General features: G+C 40.9%; 1 protein-coding gene across 1 annotated transcript in view; it reads right to left on the minus strand.

The window, feature by feature from the left end:
• The window catches only part of CASR (calcium sensing receptor), a 32524-nt gene extending 18060 nt beyond the window's left edge, over window positions 1–14464 (minus strand). Inside the window, exons 1-3 of the mRNA XM_081944877.1 lie at window positions 14140–14464; window positions 12306–12612; window positions 7666–8541 (exon numbers count right to left, since the gene is read on the minus strand). Of these exons, the coding sequence (XP_081801003.1) occupies window positions 7666–8541; window positions 12306–12612; window positions 14140–14324 (1368 nt within the window). The 5' untranslated portion in view covers window positions 14325–14464. The remainder of the gene's footprint in view (window positions 1–7665; window positions 8542–12305; window positions 12613–14139) is intronic.
• Between the last annotated feature and the right edge of the window lie 2182 nt (window positions 14465–16646).

A 16646-nucleotide genomic window follows, 5' to 3' on the forward strand; every position in this document is an offset into this window, starting at 1 on the left:
TGTGAGGTCCATGCTAGACAGCTTAAGGTTAAAGTTATGGGGGTCTGAGGATGTAGCAACAGAGTTGGGTAGTGCATTCCAGGCATTGACCACTCTATTGCTGAAGTTGCATTTTCTGCAATTGACTTTGGAGTAGTTTACCTTGAGTTTGTATCTATTGTTCGCTCGTGTATTATTGCACTGAGCATCATTTATAAATGTTTTTAACATTTGAGAGGATTAGATTCCTCCCCTCCCCCTCAACTCTTCTTTAAAGTTTAGTCAGGCTTTGATGGAAAAAGTTTGACTGGGTGTCCAAAAAACAACAATAACGAGCTCCTTCCCTCACATTTGACACAAACATTTTAAAAGACATACTGTAGATAGACATTTCTTCTTTCCGAATTGCCGCATTGTCGCAATGCCTACTTTTCCTAGTCTAATTGGATCAGATTCTGAATCAAATTTATTTATTGGTTTCTGTCTTAGCATTTGTGTTTATGGAAGCAAGGAATACTTCAAGCCGTCTATAGTACTGTACTGTAATTATAAGGGAAGTAGGACATCACACTGCCATTACAGCTTTATCGCTGCACAGGATCACAAGCTTCAAAGTAAAAATGGAGTACTGATCCTTAGTTGTGTAATTTCAAATGGGCTCAGTGAAAAATGGCCTAAAATCCTTTTTAAAAAAAAAAGAGATACTGACTTTGCTACCTGAAAGCTCCTAATACTTTGCCGGAGGTCAAAGAAGAAGGTGAGGAAAATGTCACAAAACAGGTTTGGCACCTAAACCATTACCACCAACAGGAGTTATAAAATGGCTAGATTGCAGTAGGTGTGTCTTGGCAGCACAGAGAAATTACAATATTGCTTCCACTCCAACCTCATAAAAACAGCACTCTAAAGGCAAAAGGAAAACAGCCCAAAAGAACAGGTTGAGAAATGTTCAAGTTACATGAGATAATCAGGCACCAGTGTACATTTTTAAAAAATCCTATCGCAGATTGGCCTTCTTTCTTAACCCAACCTAACTTGCTAGGTTATTGTGAGGACCAAGAAGGAATAAGGATAGGGGAAGGGAAGGACACCAATCCAATTAAAAAGGTAGTAAACATAAACGTAATAAAGATTCAAGACAGAGACTTTTCTAGCATTACGCAATTTACTCTAATATTTTATATTCTCCCTGTTTCTTTTCAAAGCATATATACATATTATTCTCAATGCAAGGAAATCATATTCTCCCTGCCTTTTTCTTTCTGACCTACAGCTCAGTCCATCTGTTCTTCTGGGGAGAATTCTGGCAAAGCATGATATAATGGCTAGGGTTTTTCATAAATATGCCCAGTATGGAAACCTTTCGAAAATGATACTAACGTGTTTTCTCCTGAGGCAGCCCATTAGCCTGAGTTCCTTTCTAGATGTGGGGCCTTCTATCTGAACATTAAATCCCCCATCTGTTTCAACCTAAGCTGAAAACAATATTGATACTGAATTCTTCTGTCACCTGATAAAGCATGCCCATTAATTGGTGGAAAGGCAAATGTTAGAACATGCAGCACGGCCCTGTCTTACTGAAATTAATATGTTGAAAGAAAGGAATATTACCGTGCAGTGCAGGAGTTTCTCATTAGATGAACCCAGTGACAGAGTTCAACTACCAGCAGAGGTGGACCGCTTCTCTATGAGATAGTTCATGGATGACTTGCAAAGTGACTTACTCTTATTCTTCATAATTTAAACAACAGAACAAAATAGCTTGCTTACGCAAGATGGCCTTTCCCCCCTGCCCATTACCAATCTCTTCCACACATGCCATACACTGCTAAGTTCTCATCCCAAACACAAAGCTCTGTATGGGTCAGAACCTGGCATGACTGCTTTTTATGAACTGCCCATCCACTGATTGTTTTTTTTTAAATAATAAAGTGTGGGTTGAACATTGCATAAAGAAACAATATTTGCAGCCAGTCCTTGAGTACAAAAGCTTTCCAAGCTGTCATACAGCATAAGACGAGAACAATAAGCAGCATTAAAAATGAAGAGGTCTTAAATTGCCACTTTAAGCCAAGAGGCAAGGAAAACAGAAAAGAATGAAGATTTAATGGACTGTGATCCTATTAGGAGAAAAGGAAAAAGACGGAATACATTTTAGGATAAGAAGAACTCCGGAAGATAAGCAAGGAGAATTAGCCAGGATATTAGCCAGGGCATAAAAGAAAACAGGTTAAGGAATGTAAGCTATGTGTATGGGTTTCTTGTTTGGAATAAATAAATAGGTCGTTGTTCTTGAATAAATGTTCTCCATAAAAACATTTATGGGGCTTAAAAAGTATGCACGGGTCTCATTTTCCTGCCCACTGGACATTCAGGTAGCTCCATTGGGCAGTCAAGGAGACAGCAAACAAGCCTCTTCAAAATGGGAATTCTATACCTGAGGGAACTGACTGCCTTAAGAGACATTTGCCTCTTCTAAAGCCAATCTTGGAATATATACAAATGGATCAGGGGTAGGTTTCTGCTGACATTACTGCCGGTTCAGTGCTCGTGCATGTGCAGTTGCCTGTAAATAGGCCAGTGCATGCACAGAACATTAAAAATGTCAAAAGAAACATGCTGCGGCAACCAGGGAACCGATTTGGGGGCGTGGCGAGCCTGCCGTCCCTACTGGTTCGGCAACCCAGTCGCAATTTCCACTACCGGTTCACCTGAACTGGTGTGAACCAGTAGCAACCCATCTCTGAAATGGATACTTGGAGTTTCCAGTTCTCCAAAAACCCAGAACCTAACAGACAAGGAGCCAGAGGAGATTTTTTAAAGCAGTATTAACTGATCCCAGTTAGTGTTCTATCATTTCTGTTTTGAATTATTGCTGGTTTCTGAGCAACTTTAAAAGACAGCAGCATATGCAGTAGATAGAAGTAATCTGATCTGGGAATTATTTCACTATGGATAAATTTAACCAGGCTCTTCTTGGACAGGAGGGATCACAACAGGCACATCTGTCTCGCCTTGGTGAACCATGCTGTTGATACTGGAGATCCCAGTGACCACAGAGGATCTTTGCTTATATCTAGACCGCAGACTGATCCTTTTTAGCATCCATCTGCAACAGACTGCTGATATGTCCCTCCTGGACAGGCAAATCATCCAGCGACATATCAGTGTATTTTTAGGGCTGAGTTTTAATTTATTGGCCCCATTCAAATTAATACTTTTCTGAATGAGATATAATTGCCTGGATTTGACATAGAAATCCCCTGAGTTATTCTGATGCATGACCTGTTCTAGAACAGAATGGTGCAATCTAGCAGAAGGAGCAAAAAACGATGTGAGTGATGTTTTGCTTGAGTTCCTACTGTGGTGGCTAGCTATTTACAGTTCAACAAAATGGGAATACCTTTATTGATGTGGTATGTATGTATTTTTCAAGATACTATTTCACAGATGGCTACTTGGAATTATTTCTTCTATGAACTTGTTTAGAAAAGTGGTTTTGTATTTTGAGCGCAGATACCCATTTCTGCCTTGTAGTTGGCATATTAGGCAAGTACATTTTCTGAAAACTTCTCCATTGAGCCTTTTGCTTTTGGAAGGAGTCATGTCATTATGTTAGTCATTATAACCAGGAAAATGTTCTTGTTAATAGCCACTGTAGGAGAATATACAGATTATCAAAATCTCCCATGCCCAGAAATGTTGGGGGTCTTCTTCTAGTCTAAATCCATGCTATCTATATTAAGTGTTTAAGAATAGGTAGATTTGTATAAAGTCAATCTGCCTTACTTTCCATTTTGTAAGGAATATTTCCAGTCCAGTAGATATAGGTCAGTGCACCAAAATGCTGTTTCCTTCATAGTAATTCACTCGGATCCACCTCAGTAGGGATCCTGTAGCCCAGATTTTGGAAAAGTCAAGCCTTCGTAGCAACATATCAGGCATAAGGTATCAAGAACATCACAATAGATTGCTCAGAATAGTTTCTTTATTGCTGTGCCCCCATAATCAGGAATCTTGTCAGATTAAAGCATACTCTGGAAAATTATCAGATAAATCCCATAAAGGTTTAGGAAGGTGCCTTCTGGACCTCTTTCTAAAAACTGAAGACTCAAGGCTGATCTGTCTCTTAACCCCTTAGGAAAAATCCCCTCCCTCCTGCATTTCAGTGCTAGATTCAACCATACAACCTATTCCACTGTTCTTAGAAAGCAACTCACAACCAACACAGGTGTTAAAACAGCTTTCATGTGATCTTAGTATCTTACATCATCAACCTAGTTCTTGTATTTTGTATCAATTGGATCTCATTATGCTGGAATGTAGTCTGGTATCCCAAGTGGGAGGGGTTACTTCAGCGGTGGTTTTCAATTTATTTTACTACTGGTTCGCTCGTGCACGCTCGTGCGTTTGCGTGACACTTCTACACAGGCGCAGAAGCATCCGGGTAAGTAGGTGGAGCCTCCCGCCACCGCCAGTAGCGGTTTGCCTGATCCGGGGCAAACTGGCAGAAACCCACCTCTGGGTTACTTCCCAAAGAGCAAAGAGAGGGTGGAGCTTGGAAGATGTGGTAGGCAGGAAGAGGGCAAAGGGGAACCCTTCCTAGAAGTTCACAGAGTACATCTATAGTTTAGGCAGATACCGTAGTTGTTTTAGTGTGGCAAGATTGTTTCTGCAGGTGAAGAATAAAGAAACTACTCAGAAATAACTCCCTGTATCATTCTTGGTTTTTGGGGCATGACATATGGACAATTTAAGGGCAGCTTCACAGAAAGCACCTGATAATAATTGCATTGGAATGAAGCTGAAACCCTTGTCACAAGAATACAACTGTATAACACACCACAACTGTTACCTGGGAACCCACTGACACCTGAGGATAAAGGAGCACTCCCGGACACTCTGCACCTGTTCATTTAGGAGAAATTTGATATATTCCAGAATGTCATGATGAACAACACCGCCTTTGCCTGGTTTAATATTAGCAGTCTAGCCGTTTTTATTTTTTGAAAGATGTGGTTTTAAATTTTGGGTTAACTTTAAATATATCAATTGTATTCATTATTATAGTTTCTATTTTTAAATTGTTGTAAACTAACTTTCTGTTTTCATTCAAGAATGCAGTACATTCAATAATAAAATGAATGCATGAGTTTAGGCGATACACTTCTTAGACATTGACGGCAAAGACCAGTAAAGCGCTTAGTAAATACGGTTGTCATAGCATTCTAATGATTCTCCAGTCTAAAATTCCTAACAGATTTTATGCAAGTATTACATAGTATAGGAGACAGAATTGGCTTTAATAATAGGTAGACTACTCTGTTCATACAATTTCCTATCACTGTAAACTATTACTCTTCCTCCTTGTCATCTGTATCAATCAGCCTTATTCTCAGATTCCTCCATCTGCTATATCAGCTTCTCATTGTCTTACACAATGCTCATATGCATGGACCACACCCAAACATTTCCCCAAATAAACTGGAAAAGCACCTTATCCTACTCCTTAGCCTATGATCTATCATGCTGATAATGTTTCCTGCTTCAGAGAAACACCCATCTTAGACTTTAATATCCTCCCACTGCATTCATATTTCATGTCCATTAGTAGCCAAAGGATCTTCTGGAAGAGCACAGAACATGGAAGAAACAGGAACAGCTCTGTTCTATCTGGACTTAGTTGCATGGAATAGCTCCTGCATCTTCTTCCTTGGACTCCTACAGTTTGCATAAAAGGCAGTAATAACAGCATTGACCAATGAACAAGAAAAAAAACCAAATTCCACCTCAAATATCCCTTCAAATATCAAAAGGATCATGCAATTTTTTAAGTTTACCAAACAGGACTTAGATCAACACAGATTCAAGCACCATTTTTCTCTTCTTTTGCTTTATTAATACGCTTCAAGAACAATACTGACATTCCATTAGACGTACAGTCAATCCAGAATTGAAACTGGTAGCCAACTATGTGAGAATCACTGGCATAAGATATGCCAGTGATATGAGTTATTGGGTGGCATGGCTTGTAAAGTGGGGATGAATCTCAGTGTGTTTTATGTTTCTAGGCCAGGGATGTCAAACTCACATCGTCACAGCATCATCACGTGACGTATTGTAACTTTCCCCCCTTTGCTAAACATGGTGTGGGCATCGCCAACGTGTGACACATCCGGTCCAGAGGTCGGTTCCTACCAGTTTGGCCCAGTTCAGCAGAACTGGTAGTGTTATGCTGGCCTGGGTCACAGAACCAGCAGTAACCCAGACTGGCCATACCTCCGAACCAGTTCCCCGGTTGCTGCCGTCGCCATCTTTTTTTGAGTTTTTGAGAATTTCCATTGAATTGCACATGTGCATGTGCAAAGTGTGCGCATGAGCAAACCAGCAGTAATGCTGGCTAGAACTCACCCCTGATCCGGCCCACAGAGTGCAAGTTTGATACTGTTATGTTGGCAAGAACGCAGACTGACGCCGTGAGGCAAGTCAACAGGTTTATTTAGACAGAAAGCAAGAACTCACAAATACAGGAGAGAATCAGCGGCTGATCCTGCCTGATAGCTATTTATATGGAGCTGTCAGGCAGGACAGCCAATCAAGTAACAGGGAACTGCCCGCGTTTAGCCAGGCCGCGTCTTAACCAATCAGACGCGACCTGGCTGTTGCTGGCTGACTCGGGGGAAACTCCTGACGTCATTGCCAGGACACTACAGATACCCCTGTTCTAGGCCCACTAAATGTGGTGTGTGGAATTATAGGCGTTTGAAGGAACAAGGTTCTTAGTCCAACTGTTCGACACTGTGGAGATGTGTTAGTTAATGTGTATACATGAGCTTGCTGGCTAATGCTAAATTTACTGAGCAGATTGTGGATGTTGGCTTGATTACAAATGCAGATTGATTATTAAGACTTTAGATTTAAGAGCTGCTTTGGGAAATGTTACCTCTTTCCCTTTGCTTTTCAGCTCTCCCTCACCTGATCTCTTAAATCTTTTCATCCTCGCCTGGAACTTGAAAAGAACTGTTTTAAGCTCTGCTTTCAACCAAATACTGAGAATAGGGTTTATTACGTGACTATCAACAGTTGCCTTTCATTTTGAAAACCTGAATCACTCAAGATGGTTAATCAAGAACCAAAACTACAACAGAAAATGTCATCAAATGCTCCCAAACTGCCAAAATAATTATTCTCAGAGAATGAAATTCCACTCAACGTACGAACAAATTGAAACCATAACCACAGTTTAACACTATTTATGACTAAGGGACTCTGCATAGAAGCTATCATTGCTTTCCAATAATGGTTTTTGGAGTAGTTAGCAGCTTCATGTAGCTGATTTGAAGATTGAGAGAAGTGATTTTCTGGAATTTATTATTGACTCAACAGGTTATAAAAAGCACCAAGAGCATTTAAATCTGTCCCATTGCCCTCATGATTGTAAAACAGACGAGGACACTTAAATAAGGGAAAGAACATAGGAAGATTGGGTGCTCTCCAAATTCAAGGGAAATTAATCTGATTGGGTACCTTTCACATTGTATTTAATTTAAACCTAGAAGAGGGCTACTGTGCATGTTAATGCATACAGCAGCACAAATCTGTCAATTAGGTGAGAATCTGTTAGCTGTTCTGCAAATTATATCAGACACTATGTAGTAGTAATACTTATAGTAAAACAAATCTTACCTGCCATGCCTCAACTTTCTTGATATCTGCACATGACCCATTGGCAAACAGCCCTTTCCCAGGAGTGCAAGTGTATATATCCTGCAAAGCATGAGCAATGGAATAGACTGCCAAGTACACATTGTAAGATATCCGCAGGTGGGTATAATCCATGTATGGTGTTTCCACACTGGTGATGTTCTCACGCCCTGTACATGGGGGACGGAATGAAGCTGTACCATTTCCAGCTCTTGGGCCTTCTTCATGGCCTTTGTGGAAAAAACCTGGGAAATTTTTGTTTCCTTCTGGTAAGTAGCAATTAAACGTCTCCTCCCAAAACTCTTTAATAAATCCATTATTAGCAGACTTCTTAGGGTTTACCTTCTGCAGAAAGTCACGAAAGCCAGGGATCTGTCCTGCCTTAAGAGCAAATCCAATGGTGCCCCCCATGACATGAAAGAATTGTGGCATTGCTATCAATGATGAGCTGGCCCAGGCTTCACTTGCCAGCCAAATCCTGCCAGTGATGTTCCGTGTGACAATCTCTTTGATCAATGGTTCTAGGTCAGGTGCACTGGAGAATACAACGATCACTTTGGCAGTGGAATTCTGGATGACTTTTACCACCTGTTGGATCTGATCCTCAGGCAAGTACTGGGCAATGAGCTCACTGAAGTCAATGCAGATGTTTCTCTCCTCTGTTTCTTCCCTGAACTTTTCAATACCTGGCCGGCCATAATTGTCATCTGCTGCAATGGTACCCACCCAATTCCAGCGGAAGTACTCTACAATGTCAGCCATAGCAGTGGCCTGGTGCTCATCATTAGGTATAGTGCGCAGGAAAGATTTGTACTCGTTCCTGTTGCTCAAGAGCCGACTGGATGAAGCATAGCTAACCTGGAAAAGGAAAGAGGGGAATAAATGCTTATGCAACACATTTGAGTAAAAACTATTCTGAACCATTTCACACGGGATGTGACTCCATGAACACATCCTTAATTAAAGAAGGAAAAATGTTGTATCAGCAGGGCAGTTTGCAAGTGAATAAGAAATTGCTCACAAATGCAGTGGTACCTTAAACAAAAAGTTCTTTAATAGGTGAACTAACAATCCAAAGAGATATCAATTAGAATATCCATTCTTATAACCATAACATTTTAAAGCCTAATTGAGATTATGGATTGATGACAGCCAAACATTACTCCCTAGAAAACACACCCCATAATTTGAGAAAGATAAAAGTTTTCTCCTATCAGCCTGAAAAATGCCCTTCAAATGGGAGAAGTGTTCCCTCGATTAGGTGGTAAACCATTTATGGATGTTTTTAATGGTAAATTGATAATATATTTATATATAATGATTTTTATTAGTTTATAATGTAGCATACAAAGAAAATATACTAAAGTAAATAATAGGAAAGATAGGGAGGGGAAAAGGGAAGAGAAAAGCGAGGAAAAGAAAAGGGGGAAAAGAAAGAAAAGGCATTGACTTCCAACTCCCTTCAGTGCAGTAGAATAAGACATTAATATAAAACCTCAACTTTTTACTTTTACATAATATTTAAAAGTAGCCATTTCTGTAACAACAAATCTGTCTAATTGATAAAACCCAAACTCAACGTTTCCTTTTTTTCCACCTCAAGCACAAAGTCTAGAAGTGGCTTCTAAGTAGATTTTTTTTGTATTATTATTTGTATTTTTTTCTTTGATCAAACATTAAATTTAGCCATCTCTGTTAATGCCATCAGTTTTTGCAGCCATTTGTCCATTGTGGGGATCAATGTAGCCTTCCATTTCTATGTATAGAGTAGTCTTGCTGCCATCAACATGTATAACATCAAAGTTCCAATTTTTTTTCTCAATCTTTTTTCATTAAACCCAAAAGAAAAGTCTCTGGTTTTCTGTTTATATTCACTTTAAGAATTTTATGTATTAAGGTATGAATCCTACGCCAATATTTCTTCGCTTTATCACATGTCCACCATAAATGATAAAAAGCCCCTTCTTTACATTTATATTTCCAACATTCATTTGAAATGCCTTTATACATTCTTGACAACTTGTCTGGATTTAAGTACCAATGATACATCAAATTATGTAAGTTTTCTTTTAGTTATAATTTAATATAAATTTTAAACCTTTGCTCACATATCCCATTGTTCAAGCATTACACAATTTATGGTAATTTATGATATTTTTCATTTCAGAGCAGACCTTCAAGTGGGCTCTAATCATATTGCGTCTCTTATCCCAGGATGTTCTTCTACCAGTAAAATTGCTTACACCATCCCACTTCATCCTCCTCAGCTCTCCATTTATCAGGGGGCTTGCTTGGATCAGTGAAAGAAGTACTTATAAATGATGGACAACTTATTGAGCAACAAAGATGATTAGGGGACTGGAGACTAAAACATATGAAGAACGGTTGCAGGAACTGGGTATTTCTAGCTTAAGAGAAAGAAGGACTAGGGGAGACATGATAGCAGTGTTCCAATATCTCAGAGGTTGCCACAAAGAAGAGGGAGTCAAACTATTCTCCAAGGCACCTGAGGGTGGAACAAGAAGCAATGGGTGGAAACTAATCAAGGAGAGAAGCAACTTAGAACTGAGGAGAAATTTCCTGACAGTTAGAACAATTAATTAGTGGAACAGCTTGCCTCCAGAAGTTGTGAATGCCCCAACACTGGAAGTCTTTAAGAAGATGTTGGATAGCCATCTGTCTGAAACGGTATAGGGTTTCCTGCCTGGGCAGGAGGTTGGACTAGAAGACCTCCAAGGTCCCTTCCAACTCTACTATTGTATTGTATTGTATTATTTCTATATTCTTCAGCCCATCCAGAACTTTGAGAATATCCCCAATATATAAGAAAATTTCCAATCACGTTTAGAAGCAACCACTGTGCATTTTCAAATCTATATTTATTTTAGGGATTCTGGCTTCAGCTAGATAAAAAATGGATATATTACTTGGGAGTTCAGAAGACTTAAGGAATGGTCTTGAAGAACATGAAGAAGATCTGCTACTAAGGTAATGGTCAGATAAGAGGCCTTGAGTGTGGGCCAAGAAAATAGTTTGATGTAATGCCTGGGACAGACCCTATCCCTAGTTCACACAGGAATCAAGTGGGGGGGGGGGACACATTCAGACTGGCAAGATTCATTTACTATGGCTTCTACAATAAAAGTAGTCCTGACTCATACTTGGTCTTTTACTCTAGTCTTCCTTTTTGAACTGACAGGGAGATATGGCTTTTCCCAATGCTCATTTGGCCTAAGGCTTTCCTGAAAAGTCCTTTATAGGACTATACAGTAAATGCTTGATGGGACTTGATAGCATCAAGATACAGACAGGTATATTGATATCACTGACATGGAGCAAATATGTGGAGGGAGAAGGGAAAATCTTTCGAGAGAATTAGAGAAATTGGGCTGAATTTGAATTTCTGAAATTCAGAGTTAAATAATTTTCTGCTTGGGGGGGGGGGAAAGATGTGAAAAAATATTCTAGATTATTTATTTGAATTTATTGGATAGGGCAATCACTATCACAATAGATTGTTCTTTTGAGTTCAGGCATTTTCTCTCCAGAGATGGGATACTTCACATAGTTATATCAGTCTTTTATTTTCAGACCATGCGTTTAAAATCTGAGCAGCATCTGAACTAATTTAGTCACAATCGCTTAACAGTTAATAGAATAATAGAATGGGAAGGAACCTTGAAGATCTTATAGTCAACCTCCTGCTCAAGCAGGAGACTATACCATTCCAGACAAGTGTCTGTCCAGTTTCTTCTTAAAAGCTCCCAGTGATGAAGCATTCACAACTTCTGAAGGAAGCTCTTCCACTGATTAATTGTTCTCACTGTTAGGAAATTTGTCTTTAGTTCTAGGTTGCTTCTCTCCTTGATTAGTTTCCATTCATTGCTTCCTGTCTTGCCTTCTGGTGCTTTGGAAAGTAGCTTGACACCCTCTTCTTTGTGGCAGCCCCCCAAATATTGGAACACTGCTATCATGTCATCCCTAGACCTTCTTTTCACTAGACTTGACATAACCAATTCCTAATCAAATACCCAATCAATACCCAATCAAACTAGCTTGTTAAAAATTAGGCCAAAACAGCAGCCACAACAATAAATATTTTGACTATAGTAAAGAAAATCAATGGCCAGATGGAATCATATCTCATGTTGGGTTGTTACATGCTGAAACATGCTTCAACAGGAAGCTGCAAAATGAATTACTATGGCTGATGTAAATACACAAATATTATGCTATAGCAGCATAATATAGCATTATAGCATTATGCTATTTAATATGGGCATAAGAAAATAAATATGTTGTAGACAAATTATTATATTATAATGGGTTGTAGAGCTGCTCTTTTGAATCTAGGGGCAACTCAGACATATAAGCACAGACTGCTAGAATGACTTGTTGAATCCTATTGGTATTCAAAATTGGGAAAGGGATATTTATTCTTTAAAAAAAGGGAAGATGTGGAAATGTTACATTAGCTCCTTAAAATTTTATATACATTGTGAGATTGACTGAAGAGATGATGAAACGTGCCATAGCAACAGTAGAAATGTTTTGTAATTAACAAGCTTACCTGCCTAGGAGCATCCTATTTCTAGCAGTGGAAAGAGACAACATATGCTCACCTGAGGTATATAAAAGAGACCCAGAAGATTGGCAACTGCAGTGGAAATCCCAGAGCCCGTTGCTCCCACAACTGCAATTGTTGAGGGGATATGATCCGAGCAATTGCAAAACTCATCCAGATTCAGAGAATCAATCTTGTTTTGGGCTACAAAACTCAACGTGGCTTCCAGAGCTTTAGACACTGTGTTGCAGGTGTCAAAAATGCTGTATCCAAGAGTCATATTGGGAAGAAGAGTTGGGCTGTTATTAATCTCTTCAATGGCAAAGATCATTGCCTGTAACCAGCGAAAACCCCGGAAATTATACCTACAAAAAAGGAAGAGAAATCAAAATATGCACAATGTCTTATATAGAGATAGGGGAGAGAAACAGGAACATATATTGTTTCTGAGGGAATGGAAGAGCACTTCCTAAGTCCATTTTCCTCCAAAGAGGAAATGCAACTACATATTTCAAAACAATTAACCAAAAATAGGGCCAGTTCACATAAGCATCCATTGCAAATCACAACGACCACTTATATTGTGCAAATGATGCAATTTACATCAGCTGCGTTATGTCATTATCAAGCAAATGATATAAATTACAGAGTGCAAGTCATATGTGGGATGAGGTAATAATGCACAGAACATAAATTGATCCTTGAATCCTCCAATGGACAATCATGACAGCTGTATGACATGCAAAACAGAGCCCTGTTGGATCAGAAGAATGGGCATTTTGGACAGTGGAAAGTGCTCTCTCTCTCTCTCTCTCTCTCTCTCCAACCTCTCCCTCTTCCAGAATTCTCAGCAACCACTGACACAGTTTAACAGCATATCCTTATTATCTAAAAAGTAATTGTTTTGAGGTCTTGTTTTGAGTGATTGCATTACATATAGTCTAGAGCAGGGGTGTCCAAACTTGGGAACTTTAAGACTTGTGGACTTCAACTTCCAGAATTCCCCAGCCAGCCATGCTGGCTGGGGAATTCTGGGAGTTGAAGTCCACAAGTCTTAAAGTTCCCAAGTTTGGAAACCCCTGAGATAGTTAAAGAAAAAATGAGAGGGCCTTTGTTCTGATCCGGTCTGGTATTCAACATCAAAGGCAAAATGATAAAGCAGCCAGGAACAGTTTAAACCAGGAGCCTCCAACTTTGGCAACTTTAAGACTTGTGGACTTCAACTCCCAGAATTCCTCAGCCAGCTTTGCTTTGATGGCTAAAAGAATCAAAAGAGAAACAAGTGCATGGGGTCAGATGCCTCTTCTTTTCAACCTACTTCTAAATCTACTACTTCATAAATATTCCTGCCTACTATCAAAGCAATAGCAGTGCCTTCTGGGTTAAGGATGAAGAATATAAAAAACAGTTATTAAGAAACTTTGCTTACTGTTCCAATGGTTAGAGATGCAAGGCTCAAATTACACATGAAGCAGATTCCCACCAGTCACCCCCAAAACACAGAATGCCCTCCAATGAGAGGTTTCATGCTTTCTAAGGCTAACCAAACCTCATTACAGTTTTCTTTGAATTGAATATTTTATATCAAATGCAGTTATATTTTATTTTGTAAGCCACATACTGTTTTGAAAATCTGCAAATATAGTCAAATTCAGGAAATAAAAGCCAGATCTGACTGAAACCACTACTTTAAAAGTCAAATACTTCAAAAAAGCCCAAGGTGTGGGAGACATAATAAGAGTTCAGTTCCTTCCCTACAAGCTTGGAAGTGGCTTGCATTTTTTTTTAACTAATAACTATTATCTAGCAGAAATCTTAACCCTTTTAAGGCCTCTGGCATGCGAATCTGGAGGATGAGTGAGTTTGGGGGGAGGGGGGATTTGTGGACTTACCTTATGCATTCTACTGATTCTGGCCTAGATTTCAGATCCTGGTGTTTAGCAGCCACTCCAAAATGAATGGGAAACAATCCTCCAAGAATAATGTCTCCTTTCTTCTGTGCCCTTTGATTTGGTCCATAGGCAGAGCTACTCCAAGTAAGTGCAAAGAGGATCAAACAGAAACTATAAAAAGTCATCGTTCCTCCTTTATATAAAAGGAATTACGTTGCAAATTTCAAATCAAGTACCTAAGAAGCAACATAAGCCTAATACAATTTGACATATTTTTTTCTATTTGAAATACCACACACTATGGCTGAGATTGGCAGGCTTGAAGTCCAATAAGCTGCTGGACAATAATGATAGATCTGATGTCTCTTCAGTGGACTTCTCCATTGCAATTTATCTGATCCCGCAATTCCTTGCTTCTTCAGTATCACTAGCAGTTTACGTAGAATTCATCTTCAAGACTTCCTAAAACAATATTGAAATGTAAAAAAAAAATCATGTCTACAAAGGAGTATAGAACTGTCCATAGACTCAATCCCTCCCAAATACCAGCTGCTCTAGGAATACAAAAGAGACATGTAGCGTGAAGATTTACATGTTGTCTTCTTTCTTGCCTTGTTAGTAAAATGTCAAAATTACTGTAATAAAGTTTATGGCATATATTTGCAGAAATACATCTGAAGACATCTTCAAATCATGAAGTCACAAATCACAGCCTTGTCATGAAGCTGTTGTAAGTTTGTTTTAATATAATTATTTCATAAAACATCACATTTGCTTTACATATAGAAAAAATGAACAAATGGTCAACATATTATATTTACCTACAGCAGACAAATAAATTCAGGTACGATATCCCTAACAATGGCATCTTAGTTTCAGTATCCATTTTCCCCAAGTGAAAAACCAGCTAAAGTGCTCCCTTTTTAACAATAATCAATGAGAAATTCCAAAATGTGCATCCGGTTCAAGGAGGATGATTATTGACATAAAGCATAGCCATTTAAAGAAACTGAGTGATGAGTTGCTGAAATTATTATTTGACAGTGAATCTATATAAAGAAATCCATACCAAAATACACAAAGAAAAATAGGTTTTAACACCCACATAGACCTATAGCACTAGCACTAGCACTTAGACTTATTTAATACAATACAATACAATACAATACAATACAATAGTAGAGTTGGAAGGGACCTTGGAGGTCTTCTAGTCCAACCCCCTGCCTAGGCAGGAAACCCTATACCCGTGATGGCGAACCTATGGCACGCGTGCCACAAGTGGCACGCGGAGCCATTTGTCAGGGCACGCGAGGTGCTGCCTTGTCAGTGGGCCAGCGCGCATGCGCGCGCTGGCCAGCTGATTTCACCTTTTTAAAAGCTATTTTTCGCCTTCCCCAGGCTCCAGAGGCTTTATAGGAGCCTGGGGAGGGCGAAAAGAGCCTCCCCCGCCCCCCCAGAGGCTTCAGGGAACGTCCCGAGGCTTCCCTGAAGCCTTCGGAACACTTAAAACCACCCTCCGAGCAACCCGGAAGTGACTTCCGGGTTACTCGGATGGTCGTTTTAAGCGCTCTGAAGGCTTCAGGGAAGCCTCGGGACGGTCCCTGAACAGGCACGAGACGTGTGTCTCCATCGCCCGGGCCCGGATCGCCTCCGCCGCGCGGCGCCTCAGGCTCGGCGTCCTTGCACCTGGCCTTCACATCGCTGCCGCCGCCACCGCCGCTAGGACGGGCTCGGCCGAAGGGAAGTCTGTCAGACCTCGGCAGCGCCGCCCTCGCCTCCTCCTTCTCCTCCTCTAGCCGCGCCATCGCAAGGATTAAGGCGAAAGGGGGGGGGAAGCGAAGGGGGCTTTGCATGATTTTTTCGCCTTCCCCAGGCTCCAGAGGCTTTATAGGAGCCTGGGGAGGGCGAAAAGAGCCTCCCCCGTGCCACCCGGAGGCTTCAGGGAACGTCCGGAGGCTTCCCTTACTACATCGCAAGGATTAAGGCGAAAGGGGGGGGGACGGGGAAAGCGAAGGGGGCTTTGTCGTCCTCCTTCTCCTTCTCCTCCTTTCCCCCTCCTCTAGCCGTGCCATTGCAAGGATTAAGGCGAAAGGGGGGGGGGAACGGGGAAAGCGAAGGGGGCTTTGTTGTCCTCCTTCTCCTCCTCCTTTCCCCCTCCGCTAGCCGCGCCGTCGCAAGGATTAAGGTGAAAGGGGGGGGACGGGGAAAGCGAAGGGGGCTTTGTCGTCCTCCTTCTCCTTCTCCTCCTTTCCCCCTCCTCTAGCCGCGCCATCGCAAGGATTAAGGTGAAAGGGGGGGGAACGGGGAAAGCGAAGGGGGCTTTGTTGTCCTCCTTCTCCTCCTCCTTTCCCCCTCCGGCTCGAACGCGGCGCCAGGGCCCGGCAGGCAGCAAACGAGTCGGAGCCTGCCGACTGGAGGAAGAGGGTGAGAGGCGGGTCCTGTGAACGGCGGCAGCAGCGGCGGCAATAGTCGTAACTCGGTGGCGGGCCGCCCCAGCTGGGAGACAA

Source organism: Natrix helvetica (assembly GCF_964273705.1).
Source record: "Natrix helvetica genome assembly, chromosome: 2".
In the NCBI taxonomy this organism is placed as follows: Eukaryota; Metazoa; Chordata; class Lepidosauria; order Squamata; family Natricidae; genus Natrix; species Natrix helvetica.